This window comes from Lactuca virosa, chromosome 4, assembly GCF_052849685.1.
Source record: "Lactuca virosa cultivar CGN04683 chromosome 4, Lactuca_virosa_CGN04683_v6, whole genome shotgun sequence".
NCBI classification, from domain to species: Eukaryota; Viridiplantae; Streptophyta; class Magnoliopsida; order Asterales; family Asteraceae; genus Lactuca; species Lactuca virosa.
Window position 1 is genome coordinate 54,322,186 of NC_136429.1, and position 15,741 is coordinate 54,337,926.

Consider the following 15,741-nt stretch of genomic DNA (forward strand, 5'->3'; position numbering starts at 1 on the left):
TTGCATGCACACATAGGAATGTTGTTATGCTCAAAACCCATCAGCAATGTCTTTGACCTTTTCCGTCATCAGCTTCGTTGACGACAGTCACCGACCGCCGACGCCCTTCCGCCTGCCGACGCCTTTCACCGGTCTTCACAAATCATGATCTTTGTCGACGACAGACTCGACAATCGATTGTGTGTCTGTGTCTTCAGGTTATATCTCGACCGTTAGTTCGTGACTTCACATCACCTACTAAGTGGTAATCTGCCCTCTATTTTCCTATCTGATACAATTGAGATTTTGATTTACCGATTGCTTGATTTACCCTCGACAGTCACTATTGGCCCAGTGTTTGATTTACCGATTTATGATGATTTACCCTTTATTTCTCACTGTTTTGTCAATAAAATATGTGATGTTGTTGTGTAATGTATGGTTTGTTGCTGTGTAATCTATTTCTCATTGTATTGTCACTGTTTTATCAATAAAATTTGTGATGTTGCTATGTAATTTATGAGAGATGTTGTTGAATCTGATAAGTTCAATGTTGACAAATAAGTTCAATGTTGCTGTGTAATTTCTGCATTTTTCCTTTGCTTATTCTGCTTGACCACAAGTTCAATGTTGACAAATTATGGGATCTTACTTCATTTAGTCGTTGAATCTGAGATCTCAGTTAGTTGGCTACTATATGCTAAAATAGTTTTTTTAGGTAAAACATAGCAGTTTTTTTAGCAAAAAAATCCAATTTTAAACCTATAAATCGGGGGACGGGGCGATAGAGGTAATCAGGGGCGGGATCGGGGACTATGTAAACGGGGGATCCAGGGGCGGGGGCAGCTATTTCTGCCCCGTTTGGTCCCGTTGACATCCCTACAAATAACACCGTCAACGAATGCGATGTGAAGTTTTCTTTTGTTGGGATAAACTACAAATTTAGTCCCTTAACTAATTTTCATTTTACATATTTAGTTTTTTTTATTTCTATATTTTATAGAAGCCGCAAAATAGATTGACAGCCTCATTGTTCAATCATGGAAATTGTTGGAATACCATGTCATGAGACAGATCACCAAATGTTGAAGGCCTGTGACATTCGAATACTGTTAGACAGTTTCATTTGAAGTACTTAATTTTAAAATGATCACTGGGACATCATCATGATGACATTAAGCTTAATGTATTTATCTAGAATCTTTTGTTCGGATTTGCTTATGGAAGACAGAAAGAAAGACGATGTATTAAATGGGCAAGTAAAAGAAAGAGAGTAAAAGGGACATAAATCAAAATGGGGACATGCTTGAAAGAAATGGAGATGTCGATATATTTTTTTGAAGTATTTTTTTAAAAGGACTCATTGTTGGAGCATATATATATATATATATATATATATATATATATATATATATATATATATATATATATATATATATATATATATATATATATATATATATATATATATATATATAAAGGAGACATTTTTTTATGCACCATATGCATTTGAAACCTTCAAAACTTTTTATTTTCTACATAATTAATAACAACCATTCAAAAGTTTTGTAATATATATATATATATATATATATATATATATATATATATATATATATATATATATATATTTAATGGTGTTTTATGAAACAAATTGATTAAATTATGTTCATTTTTTAACTTATTGAAACATCCCCAAAATACAGGCCAAAAATTTCTTTTCAAAATCATTAATAAAACCATAATTCAACCATCATCATATAGAAAACCATAAATCGTGTATCTCAAAAACATCATATCGACTACTGTATCAAAATCATATAAAAATATCAGAGTCTGAAGATCCCAGGCTAAACTGTGGTGTGTGTCATGCGATCATCCCGACCCCTCCCTTTGCTAGTGGAAGTACCTGAAACCAAAACTAAAAACTGTAAGCACAAAGCTTAGTGAGTCTCCCCAACTACCACATACCATACACATATCACATAACATATCTTGGGCCCTTCCCCTGCTACATCGAGTCAAGCTCGGCATCAGCTTTCCCGGCATCGAGCAACGCCCGTCATCGAGCAGATCTCGGCATACATATACATATCAACAAACATATAACATAAGCACATAATACTAGCATGTAAACATTCCTCGGGCCCCGCCCGACATCGGACCGAGATCCGGAAACATACTAACATTCCTCGGGAACTGCCCCGGCATCGGACCGGAGTCCAGATCATACTATCATATCATATTAACTAGACATTCCTCGGGCTTGCCCCGACATCGGTACTAAGCCCGGAACACATAACACACAACAGACACATGCCAGAATCACAAAGACAACAAGCATACAAGCATTCCTTGGGACTGCCCCGACATCGGATCGAAATCAGAAAAACATATAAACCTACTTCGGGCCCCGCCCGGCATCGGACCGTGGTCCGGAACTACTACTATATAAACGGGTCGGCCTTAGTGCCTTAGACCCGTTCCTACAAGAGAAAACTCACCTCGCAAAGCTGTCTGCAAAATCTCGCGGTGAGGAATATCTGATAGCTGCTCCAACGAATCCCTGACTATCAATATCACAATAATACCTAGTCAAAATATGATAATCCTTCTCTGGGTAAAATGACCTATTTACCCTTGGTCAAAGTCAACATCCAAGTCCAAGTCAAAGTCAAGGTCAACTCTCAGTCAACCCCAACTCGTCGAGTTATCTCCCTACTCGGCGAGTTCATGCATTACTCAGACTCGTGGTCAACTGAGTCAGCTCGTCGAGTCCCTTTCCAGACTCGTCGAGTTCGTCCTGTCATATAATCGGGACACAATGGTTTCACTCAAAACCAGAAAAGGGTTATCTCCTAGACTCAATGGTTTCACTCAAAACCAGAAAAGGGTTAAGGGTTTGCGACCCGACTCGCCGAGTCCAAGAACAACTCGTCGAGTCCTCCTTATTGTAAATCCATTCAGTCGATTCTAATCCATTCCAATGCTTCCAACTTGTAGATCTAGACTCCTTAGGCTAGCATTACACGTAAAGTTGCTAACTTTACGTGCATGCATGGTGTTATGAAGCTAAAACACCCATTACAAGCTGAAATGAAGGTCTAAATCACAGGATAAGGCCATGGCTGAATAAAGGTGGAAACTTTGAGCTTCTAAAGCTCAAGAGTGCCCAGATCTGAAGTCCTTTCCTCCCCAAGAGTTCAAATCTCGGAATGACCTTGGAAATGGCCCAAAAATGACAACATACAAGCTCAAATGAAGATCCAAATGAATAGAATCCAAGGTATAAGCTTTATACCTCTATCAAGACAGAAATGAGTCCTTAGCTCTGGATCTTCAACCTTCCTTCTGCAACTCCAAGACTTTGCTTCCTTCTTCAAGCTTTAAATCACAACAATGGCAAAGAAATAGCTCAAGATCACTCAAGGTTGATTAGGATTTCGAGATTAGGGTTTGGAGATGATGGAGGCTGGGGTGGAGGCCAGATATGATGCTTAAATAGGGTGCAAACCCTAAAGATTAGGGTTTCATCATGACTGTCCTACTCGTCGAGTAAGGACTTCAACTCTTCGAGTAGCTCACTTAAAACCTGTGCATATTATGCCTTCTACTCGATGAGTTAGGGCCACCAACTCGTCGAGTAGCCCTTCCAAAATGAATAAAATAATAAAGTTAAATGCATACCAGGAACCAGGCGTTACAATTCTCCCCCACTTGTCTTAGACTTCTTCCTCGAAGTCTGTTGCATCTGAAAACAACTCTGGTTAGTGCTCCCTCATCTCTTCCTCGGGCTCCCAAGTCCACTCTGAGCCCTTGCGATGCTGCCATTGCACCTTCACCAACTCCACCCTCTTGTTCCTCAAATCCTTCGACTTCCTGTCAAGGATAGCTACAGGCCGCTCAATGTAGTTCAGGCTGTCATCAACCTGAATATCCTCAAAGGGTACCACTGCTGAATCATCCACTAAGCACTTCCGTAACTGAGAAACATGGAAGATGCTGTGGATCTGGCTGAGCTCTGCTGGAAGGTCTAACCGGTAAGCAACCCGACCCACCCAGGCCAAAACCCTAAACAGACCGATGTACCTAGGGCCCAACTTGCCCCGTTTCCGGAATCGAATGACACCCTTCCAGGGTAACACCTTCAGGAGGACCATGTCGCCTACCTGAAACTCTAAATCTGAACGCCTCTTGTCAGCGTAGCTCTTCTGCCGACTCTGAGCAGTCTGACGCCTGCTCCGGACCTACTGGATCCGCTCTGTAGTCTTGAGTACTACTTCAGTACTCCTCATAACTCTCTGACCGACCTCACCCAAACATATTGGGGTCCTACACTTCCTCCCGTAGAGCATTTCAAAGGGAGGTCGGTCTATGCTAGCGTGGTAACCGTTGTTATACGAAAATTCCGCTAACAGAAGATACGTATCCCAACTACCACCGAAATCCAAAACACACGCGCGTAACATGTCCTCGATAGTCTGTATCGTCCTATCGCTCTGTTCGTTTGTCCGAGGGTGGAAAGCGGTGGTGAAGTGGAGACAAGTACCCATCTCCTCATGAAATCGCTTCCAAAATCTGGAAGTGAAACGGACATCTCAGTCTGACACCACCGAGACAGGCACCCCATGCCGTGCCACTATCTCACGCACATATTGTTGGGTTTTGTATACTACAACATCCTATGGTGCACATACAAACCTAGAAGCTTTGGATCTATGTTTTCACTAACTATACATGCAAATGGTTTCCAAATATTTAATCCTACAACTAGCATACAAATGATATAAACTACATAAAATACTAGTTAGAAGTTTACCTCTTTGTGTAGCTTGTAGAACTTGATGAATTTGGCCTTAAAGAGCTTAGCCCCAATAGTGTGGAAGCCTCAAATGAAGTCACAACACATCATGGACAAAGGTGGAACTTGAGAGAGAATTCCATGCACCCAAAAACACCCATGAACTCCAAGAACAAGCATGTAGGCATTTTTTAGGTTAAGAGCATGTATTTATATGTTGGATTTCAAGGGTCATGGGTATAACCCAAATCCATACCCATGGGTTTAGGATCCATGGTTCATGTGTCCCACCTCTTTATGTATCCATACATAAATTTGGTCCAACATGGATCATAAGCCCAACACATATAAATATAACTAATTATCATAATTAGTCCCCATAGATTTAATTGGTCTCTTTTGATCACTAAATTAATTCCAAATTAATTCTTTATCAATATTAATAAAACATATGATTTCATATTAATATATTATAACTTATAATATATTAATAAATCATATATAACCTTTCTCTCAAGAGTCCATCCTAACAAATTGTCCTGATGATATGCAACCCAAATGGACCATGCTACTCTCGGGTCAAGTACATACCAATAATAGTTATTGGCTTAGACATCTAATCCAACAGTCTCCCACTTGGATAAGTCTAAAACTATTATTGCAAGTACGACTCCAAAACTCGACTAGCAATCGTAGCTCTTAAAAGCCGCTGTCGAACTCTGACCTAGTCAATGACACGTCCATTAGATAAGAGATCATATATTCCTCCATTCTAGATACCATATGGACTGAGACATGGATGATAATCATACTCTCTATCCATCTGTTGTTTCCCAATTTCTGATTTACGACGACCGACTAATTGAACAAATAAAAATAGTCCAGGCTCGGCCGAGCGCTTAGGGTTGTCATCACTAAATCATCGAGGGGCCCACATATATCGCTTTTATCCCTCCAAGGGTAAAAGGAATGGATAAACTTCGACTCATATGCTTGTACTAACTACTTGTTGAATCATACACAAAGGCACGTTTTATAACATCAAGTTACTGATGCGTTTTCGTACAATCAATGTACAACCAACTCATAGTCAACAACTCATATCTCTAGGTTTGAACTTATATGATATTACCGTCTCATGATCATTCGTGATAAAATCCATGAAGTGATTCAAATGAGCGTGGATTTAATCCAATACTCGAATCTAATTCCAGGAGCACTCATGAATACTGCAACTATGTCTAAAACATCTAGACATACTACAGACCCATTCATGACAGTCTTGCCTCAATACCTACTTCCAAAGTATGATCGATTGTGGACGGTTTGAATAACCTAGTTATTCGGGAAGTCAAACATGCAAAGTGAAACACAAGAATAATACTAATCCTATATGGCCCCAATACTTGTGAGAGTAAATAAAACACCTTTTATTTAAACACCACATTGATTACTCATTATTCATTGTATAATGTTTCGAATAATCAACTTTATACTTGAATCAAAACAATATTTGCCCCATGCTCCAAGCATGCACACTATGTTTACCTATGGTCCTTTGTTTGTGGAATAGATCAATTGACAACATTTCAAATGATACTCATTTCACAATTCCAAATCCTTATCGCAAATGTAAGAATACAAGATTCTTTGCCATTTACCGAAATCTGTTAGATTCTAAACTTATATGCATTGCTCCTTTTGTAATGACTATGCACAAAAGGCAAAAAGACTCGGCAACATACATTACAAAGTATTCCAATGGAGAGCAATTCCATGGAAACAAAGTCTCACATTCAAAGTACATTCATTTGAACATCCTTTTTGCATTAAGTTTTCTAATTTTACACAGATTTGAAGAACAACTTCCACCTATGGAAACATTTCCATATTCCCATTTTGACTATCACTTCTGAACAAGAGTTGCCTCTTTTCAGAATATGTCAATATGGTCTTTCCAAAAATTAACACTATACTTCCAACCGTCCATGAGCAACCAATCTTTGGTAAACCTCAGATTGTCCTCGACAATTGCTTAATCATTTTAGTCATATCCAGTTCTAGTCCTTTTCCCTCTTAATGCCCTAGGCATTTGAAAAATTTAGAACGGATGGATATTATAGCACATGTAATCGATCCTATATCCAAAGCATATGGGACACGATTCATGATGTCTCACATAAAGACATGATACTAGACCAGTCGTTTGCTATAATATTTCTAATTCTATTTGCCATGTTCTCATAATTCGAATTATGAAAAGGGATGCCGTAATCATAATCAAATTTTAGAACGCAAATAATGTAATCATGACTAAATTTGATTAAAGACTCACAATCTAAGCTTTTAGAATTGGAATGATGTATAATTTCCTCTCCCTTAATTATAGCAAAACAACTTTTCAAACCCTGTAACTTTGCAAATTTAAACTTTTGTTTTCTATAATTAACATTACTAACTTGCAATACTTAACATAATAATCATGCTCCCACTAACATGATAATTATCAGCATAACACTTATGCTCCCACTAGCTTTGACATGTATCCAGAAATCAGTTGGACTTCTAGAAATCAATACTTATTGACTTTCTTACCAAAGTTCAGATTTCTGATACGAGATGTTTCGATAAAACTTTATCAAAATCATACACCTTTCCTTAGATAGCTCACATGTGTGTCTAAACACTTACGAAGAGGGATGTCGTAATCATAATGTTTAAACCTTTTGCCATTCTCACTAGTCCATGTTAGTGTGCCGGTTAACCACACACGCTCCACTAACGACTTTGAGAATGCAAATATCACAATTGCTATCTACTTAAAATCTACTTAGTGAAAGCATTTCCTCACCAAAATTTTCATGAATCGGAGAGAAACCTTATGACACTTAGATTTTATGGTGTATGTGTTCCTATCCAAGTGAATCTGTCATAACCATAATCACAAGATAAGGTTAGCGACAAATCCAAACTCATATGGACTGAACTTGTTCAATCTTAACTTCTTGCCTCCTGGCAGCACAAGGGTCTACCATTGCTTCCAAGTAGTTATGCAAACAACTGAGAAATCATAGAACTCACATGCACAGTCAACTTTAACTGGAATGGGCACAGACACAAGAATATGTCAACACGATAGGTTATAAACCTCAAGTCGTGTGCTAGTGATAAACAATACCATTGATTAGTTCTTTAGACTTTTCAAGATCTTTAAGACTCCCACTGAACTCTTGACATATAAGGATTTCTTGTCAAGAACCATTCCGTGACAAAGCAAATATTCAAGAGTTAGTGCGGATTCTTATCAAGGCAAACACTTCACACAATTGGCCTTAGTTGGTCTTTGTCTTATCCAAGACATCACAACTTACCAATTTCAAATGTACAAGAGTAGAAAACATTTTACTCTACGTTTGATAAGTGTTTTAAACCTTTCTTAAGATTATGTCACTCGAGTTACAATCTTGGAGTATTATTCTAAGACTCAATATTGGAACGAAGTATGATTCATCTTTTGATTTAACCATCTCAACAATTCACGATTCCTCTTCTTAGTCAAACAATTGCACTAAGATGTCCTTAGAGGATCGATTGTGATATGGTTTTTGCTAATCATTAAGATGATTATAAAACATGATACTGAAGTACTCTCCCATCTTTTCAGATTGGAGAAACTTTTATCTTTCTGCCTAATTTGATTCTTGCCATTCGTCCTGCCATACATTGAAACTTTTCCAATCACTAATAGAAAAATAGCATTTTACGACGCACAATGCGTGTCGTAAAACGCTCAGACGACGTGAAAATGCGTGTCAAGGAAGGCCCTGTCATAACGAGAGACGACGCGCTTTTGCGCGTCGTCTATTTACGACGCGTATATACGACATGCATTTATGACACGCATTTACAACGCGCAGTTATGACACGCAATGCGTATCAAGGAAGGCCCTGTCATAAAGGAAGACGACACGCATTTGCGTGTCGTAACGTTACGACGCGCGTGTTTATGACACACAATGCGTATCAAGGAAGGCCCTGTCATAAAGGAAGACGACACGCATTTTTGCGTGTCATAATTTTAAATGTTTTTAAAATTATATATTTTGATAGATTTACTAATTTTCAAATTAAATAACACATTAAAAGTCTCATAATACAAAATAAAATACCATAAACAATAAAGATAATACATTGCACTAATATGTCAAATACAAATAATCATTCCAATAGTAAGTAAATGTAACACATTGCTAATATTACATAATATTTATTATAGAGATGTACAGAGATGTAATTTGTTCTTGTAAATTGTAATGTACTACATATGTACAGAGATGTAATTTGTTCTTGTAAATTGTAATGTACTCCCTCATTTAGTGATCATATGCATCAGCTCTCAAATTCTTGCATAAAAAAGGTACTTTAAACTGGAAACAAGAAATAAAACATGGTCAAAAAAGGGTATAACAGTAAATTGTAATAACAAGCTACCTTGGTTTTAGACATTTGAGAGATGATTATGTACACGTAAAGCATCAAAAATGGTGTCAACCCATCTGTCAAATGCAAAGGGTAAATAAACACGCGAAGTTATAATAATAATAATAATAATAATAATAATAATAATAATAATAATAATAATAATAATAATAATAAGAATATAATAAATAGTATGAGAGGAATTATAATATTATATATAATTATATATTACCCGTGAAGACCAGGGTAGATGGGTGGTATACATTTGTTAAGCCTAATTTTCTAGCAGCTGAAGCAGTGGTTTCACCAATGCATGCAACAGAACCCTCCCATGTCTGTGGTTCAGGTAGAAGATCCACCCAAGCACTGTTGTAGAATAAGAGAAAATATAAGCTGAAATACAAAGAAAATAGTAAGAGAATTTAGCATCAGAATATTAATTACCCAACTGTAGAAGGTGATGCAACTGCAACTACAAAAGCAGAGAGTGCTTGTTGTAGAATGGTTTGATCCACATGTTGTACAGGTTCCTAAAGTACAACAAACCAAAAATAATGTAACATAAATTCCCTTGATATTAATAAGAATGTGAAATGCCACATGAAAAATTTGTCAGAACTAAAAATTTGTGTAACTATTCAATCTTGTGATGTGGAATCCACGCTTAGAAAGACCTTCCTCTGTTTGATTTTAGTACATATATGACCTCATGAGATAGTGAAAATGTCATATGTATAAACAGATATAATTATGAAGATGAAATGTTATGGAAGAGAAATAAACTAAGGAGTTAAAGGGTGTACCTATATCATGACCAACTTTTGCAGAGGCAGGATACAACACAGTGCATCTTTCATTCCCTTGCTTTGGAGGCTCTGAAGCAAGAACCTTGTCAGTTGCTGTGAAAGAAGATCATAAAACTAAATATTATTTTCTACAGATGTTTGGAGTGATAGTATGGAATTTAGAAGGAAGACATTTATTTACAGATAATACCTTTTGATGGAGTAAAGGCAACTTCAATAAACTGCTCAGATGAAGGTGTAGCTTCATGAAATATGGTTGCTGTACCAGTTCCAACTGCAGCTACCTTCACATTTGGGGTCCCATCAGCTCTATGATTGTAGATGACATGAGAGTAACTGGTCAATCGACTAAAAATAAAGAAATAAATAAAAAGATGGCATGGAGCCATTGCAACTTGAAATTATAGATGGGTAATTTCTGAACTTACTTCCATGCTTGAAGAAAAACCAGAGCTGCCTCTGGTGAAGTTACCTTGAATTGCAAAGTGCTGTTAATGGCATCAAAAAACTCCATTGCAACACGACCTTCTACAGAGCTAAGTGCATAACCTACAAAACATCATCTTACAAGCCTTTTGAACATCTCCCCAAGACTACTATAATCTTTTAGAGAAATGCCACATAGGATTAAGACATAATATGCCCAAATGGAAGCCCACAAAAAGAAAAGCAAAACTCGTCTCCATGAGAAAATTATTGGATTTAATGATTTTCTATTCTGAATCTGATCATCATCAATATATGGGAACAGTTTCCTTGGTGGTGTATCAAGACCAGAACCTACTAAAAGAACCAACTGAATATATATATATATATATATATATATATATATATATATATATATATATATATATATATATCATGTAAAAGAATTGAAGGTTAATGTAGTAAAAGGAGAGGAAAAGGGTATAATTGTAAATTTGTCATACAGGAATGACTAGAATAACAGGATAGAGAGACAAATGAGATGCAATCACCCATCCAAAAGCAGCCAATGAAACAAGTCCTGTTGCAATTAGAATCAAGAACATTAATCCTATTATTATTATTAGAAATATAAAATAGTAATTATAAATTAAAGGGTTTAAAAGGTCTTACTCATGCAAGCCCCATATATTGATAATACAGTCACTAGATTTTCGATTGGTGATGTTGAATATCCCAAACAAGTGATGATGGTTAAAGGATTCCATAAGTAAACAAGAGCAGCTATATCACCAGATGGAAAATTTTCTACAAAACACAAACTTCATCAGCTTTTTTTCAAAAAATAAAATAACATAAAGTTGTTACTGAGAGGAAAACCTGAAACAGTAAGATGTGTAGTGGCTCCTCAAGATTTCAGGCTTTTGATATCTGCTACTTGAAGAAGCTGGCCAATTGCATGAATGACAAGATTAACACAACAAAGATAAGTATGAAGATTTTAAATTCTTTTTGATTTTGCCACCTTACCCGCATAAAAGATGATTTGACTTCCCTTCACTTCTGCAAACCGAGTAACAAGCAATCATAAGTATATCAATATCAGATGATCAGATCATATCACACATAGTAATGTTCTACATCTCCATAAAGAAGATCCTACACTAAACTAATCACCTACATGATACATCACATGCTAAATGTTCATATTGTTTATTATTTTAGATATGAAGATGAAATAGTACTAACTACACAACATATGATCATTGAAAATTCAAAATTATTCCTCATCAAGCACTCCCAAACTTTGAAGAAAAGAGAAAAGAGAGATTTTGGAACACAGTTTGGTTTTTGTGATCGAAGAGACTTATTTTGAATGTGATAAATTATAATAAAAGCTATGAGAAATACTGCAAACAGAAAATAATTGGTGCCATTGCATCAAAAAACTCCATTGCACGCTCCTGTGCACCTCCACCACGTGGGTCCCAACACTTCAAAGTTTTGTCCCAACTCCCTGTAATCACTTGCCCTAAAAACCACCAACAAGAAAAAGAATTGAAAACACAATGATGTACTAGAAGGAAATGAAAGTATGAAGATTTTAAATTCTTTTTGATTTTGCCACCTTACCCGCATAAAAGATGATTTGACTTCCCTTCACTTCTGCAAACCGAGTAACAAGCAATCATAAGTATATCAATATCAGATGATCAGATCATATCACACATAGTAATGTTCTACATCTCCATAAAGAAGATCCTACACTAAACTAATCACCTACATGATACATCACATGCTAAATGTTCATATTGTTTATTATTTTAGATATGAAGATGAAATAGTACTAACTACACAACATATGATCATTGAAAATTCAAAATTATTCCTCATCAAGCACTCCCAAACTTTGAAGAAAAGAGAAAAGAGAGATTTTGGAACACAGTTTGGTTTTTGTGATCGAAGAGACTTATTTTGAATGTGATAAATTATAATAAAAGCTATGAGAAATACTGCAAACAGAAAATAATTGGTGCCATTGCATCAAAAAACTCCATTGCACGCTCCTGTGCACCTCCACCACGTGGGTCCCAACACTTCAAAGTTTTGTCCCAACTCCCTGTAATCACTTGCCCTAAAAACCACCAACAAGAAAAAGAATTGAAAACACAATGATGTACTAGAAGGAAATGAAAGTATGAAGATTTTAAATTCTTTTTGATTTTGCCACCTTACCCGCATAAAAGATGATTTGACTTCCCTTCACTTCTGCAAACCGAGTAACAAGCAATCATAAGTATATCAATATCAGATGATCAGATCATATCACACATAGTAATGTTCTACATCTCCATAAAGAAGATCCTACACTAAACTAATCACCTACATGATACATCACATGCTAAATGTTCATATTGTTTATTATTTTAGATATGAAGATGAAATAGTACTAACTACACAACATATGATCATTGAAAATTCAAAATTATTCCTCATCAAGCACTCCCAAACTTTGAAGAAAAGAGAAAAGAGAGATTTTGGAACACAGTTTGGTTTTTGTGATCGAAGAGACTTATTTTGAATGTGATAAATTATAATAAAAGCTATGAGAAATACTGCAAACAGAAAATAATTGGTGCCATTGCATCAAAAAACTCCATTGCACGCTCCTGTGCACCTCCACCACGTGGGTCCCAACACTTCAAAGTTTTGTCCCAACTCCCTGTAATCACTTGCCCTAAAAACCACCAACAAGAAAAAGAATTGAAAACACAATGATGTACTAGAAGGAAATGAAAGTATGAAGATTTTAAATTCTTTTTGATTTTGCCACCTTACCCGCATAAAAGATGATTTGACTTCCCTTCACTTCTGCAAACCGAGTAACAAGCAATCATAAGTATATCAATATCAGATGATCAGATCATATCACACATAGTAATGTTCTACATCTCCATAAAGAAGATCCTACACTAAACTAATCACCTACATGATACATCACATGCTAAATGTTCATATTGTTTATTATTTTAGATATGAAGATGAAATAGTACTAACTACACAACATATGATCATTGAAAATTCAAAATTATTCCTCATCAAGCACTCCCAAACTTTGAAGAAAAGAGAAAAGAGAGATTTTGGAACACAGTTTGGTTTTTGTGATCGAAGAGACTTATTTTGAATGTGATAAATTATAATAAAAGCTATGAGAAATACTGCAAACAGAAAATAATTGGTGCCATTGCATCAAAAAACTCCATTGCACGCTCCTGTGCACCTCCACCACGTGGGTCCCAACACTTCAAAGTTTTGTCCCAACTCCCTGTAATCACTTGCCCTAAAAACCACCAACAAGAAAAAGAATTGAAAACACAATGATGTACTAGAAGGAAATGAAAGTATGAAGATTTTAAATTCTTTTTGATTTTGCCACCTTACCCGCATAAAAGATGATTTGACTTCCCTTCACTTCTGCAAACCGAGTAACAAGCAATCATAAGTATATCAATATCAGATGATCAGATCATATCACACATAGTAATGTTCTACATCTCCATAAAGAAGATCCTACACTAAACTAATCACCTACATGATACATCACATGCTAAATGTTCATATTGTTTATTATTTTAGATATGAAGATGAAATAGTACTAACTACACAACATATGATCATTGAAAATTCAAAATTATTCCTCATCAAGCACTCCCAAACTTTGAAGAAAAGAGAAAAGAGAGATTTTGGAACACAGTTTGGTTTTTGTGATCGAAGAGACTTATTTTGAATGTGATAAATTATAATAAAAGCTATGAGAAATACTGCAAACAGAAAATAATTGGTGCCATTGCATCAAAAAACTCCATTGCACGCTCCTGTGCACCTCCACCACGTGGGTCCCAACACTTCAAAGTTTTGTCCCAACTCCCTGTAATCACTTGCCCTAAAAACCACCAACAAGAAAAAGAATTGAAAACACAATGATGTACTAGAAGGAAATGAAAGTATGAAGATTTTAAATTCTTTTTGATTTTGCCACCTTACCCGCATAAAAGATGATTTGACTTCCCTTCACTTCTGCAAACCGAGTAACAAGCAATCATAAGTATATCAATATCAGATGATCAGATCATATCACACATAGTAATGTTCTACATCTCCATAAAGAAGATCCTACACTAAACTAATCACCTACATGATACATCACATGCTAAATGTTCATATTGTTTATTATTTTAGATATGAAGATGAAATAGTACTAACTACACAACATATGATCATTGAAAATTCAAAATTATTCCTCATCAAGCACTCCCAAACTTTGAAGAAAAGAGAAAAGAGAGATTTTGGAACACAGTTTGGTTTTTGTGATCGAAGAGACTTATTTTGAATGTGATAAATTATAATAAAAGCTATGAGAAATACTGCAAACAGAAAATAATTGGTGCCATTGCATCAAAAAACTCCATTGCACGCTCCTGTGCACCTCCACCACGTGGGTCCCAACACTTCAAAGTTTTGTCCCAACTCCCTGTAATCACTTGCCCTAAAAACCACCAACAAGAAAAAGAATTGAAAACACAATGATGTACTAGAAGGAAATGAAAGTATGAAGATTTTAAATTCTTTTTGATTTTGCCACCTTACCCGCATAAAAGATGATTTGACTTCCCTTCACTTCTGCAAACCGAGTAACAAGCAATCATAAGTATATCAATATCAGATGATCAGATCATATCACACATAGTAATGTTCTACATCTCCATAAAGAAGATCCTACACTAAACTAATCACCTACATGATACATCACATGCTAAATGTTCATATTGTTTATTATTTTAGATATGAAGATGAAATAGTACTAACTACACAACATATGATCATTGAAAATTCAAAATTATTCCTCATCAAGCACTCCCAAACTTTGAAGAAAAGAGAAAAGAGAGATTTTGGAACACAGTTTGGTTTTTGTGATCGAAGAGACTTATTTTGAATGTGATAAATTATAATAAAAGCTATGAGAAATACTACAAACAGAAAATAATTGGTGCCATTGCATCAAAAAACTCCATTGCACGCTCCTGTGCACCTCCACCACGTGGGTCCCAACACTTCAAAGTTTTGTCCCAACTCCCTGTAATCACTTGCCCTAAAAACCACCAACAAGAAAAAGAATTGAAAACACAATGATGTACTAGAAGGAAATGAAAGTATGAAGATTTTAAATTCTTTTTGATTTTGCCACCTTAC

General features: G+C 35.9%; 1 protein-coding gene across 1 annotated transcript; it reads right to left on the minus strand.

Moving 5' to 3' along the window:
* Positions 1–8,979: 8,979 nt before the first annotated feature.
* LOC145104262 (uroporphyrinogen-III synthase, chloroplastic-like) lies at positions 8,980–15,528 on the minus strand. The gene is made up of 11 exons (XM_079041527.1): positions 11,521–15,528; positions 11,371–11,437; positions 11,164–11,298; positions 10,995–11,071; positions 10,494–10,861; positions 10,256–10,374; positions 10,063–10,158; positions 9,704–9,789; positions 9,492–9,594; positions 9,272–9,336; positions 8,980–9,207 (listed from the first exon to the last, which is right to left on the minus strand). The coding sequence occupies exons 5-11, from the start codon at positions 10,577–10,579 to the stop codon at positions 9,154–9,156; spliced, it is 609 nt and encodes a 202-aa protein (XP_078897653.1). The 5' UTR covers positions 10,580–10,861; positions 10,995–11,071; positions 11,164–11,298; positions 11,371–11,437; positions 11,521–15,528; the 3' UTR covers positions 8,980–9,153.
* Positions 15,529–15,741: the final 213 nt, after the last annotated feature.

Coding starts and splice junctions, on each gene's coding strand:
- LOC145104262 (XM_079041527.1), bottom strand. CDS start 10,579: ATGGAGTTTTTTGATGCCATTAACAGCACTTTGCAATTCAAGGTAACT. Junction 10,375..10,493: donor GTTTTTCTTCAAGCATGGAA/GTAAGTTCAGAA, acceptor CTACAATCATAG/AGCTGATGGGACCCCAAATG. Junction 10,159..10,255: donor TGCCTTTACTCCATCAAAAG/GTATTATCTGTA, acceptor CTTCTTTCACAG/CAACTGACAAGGTTCTTGCT.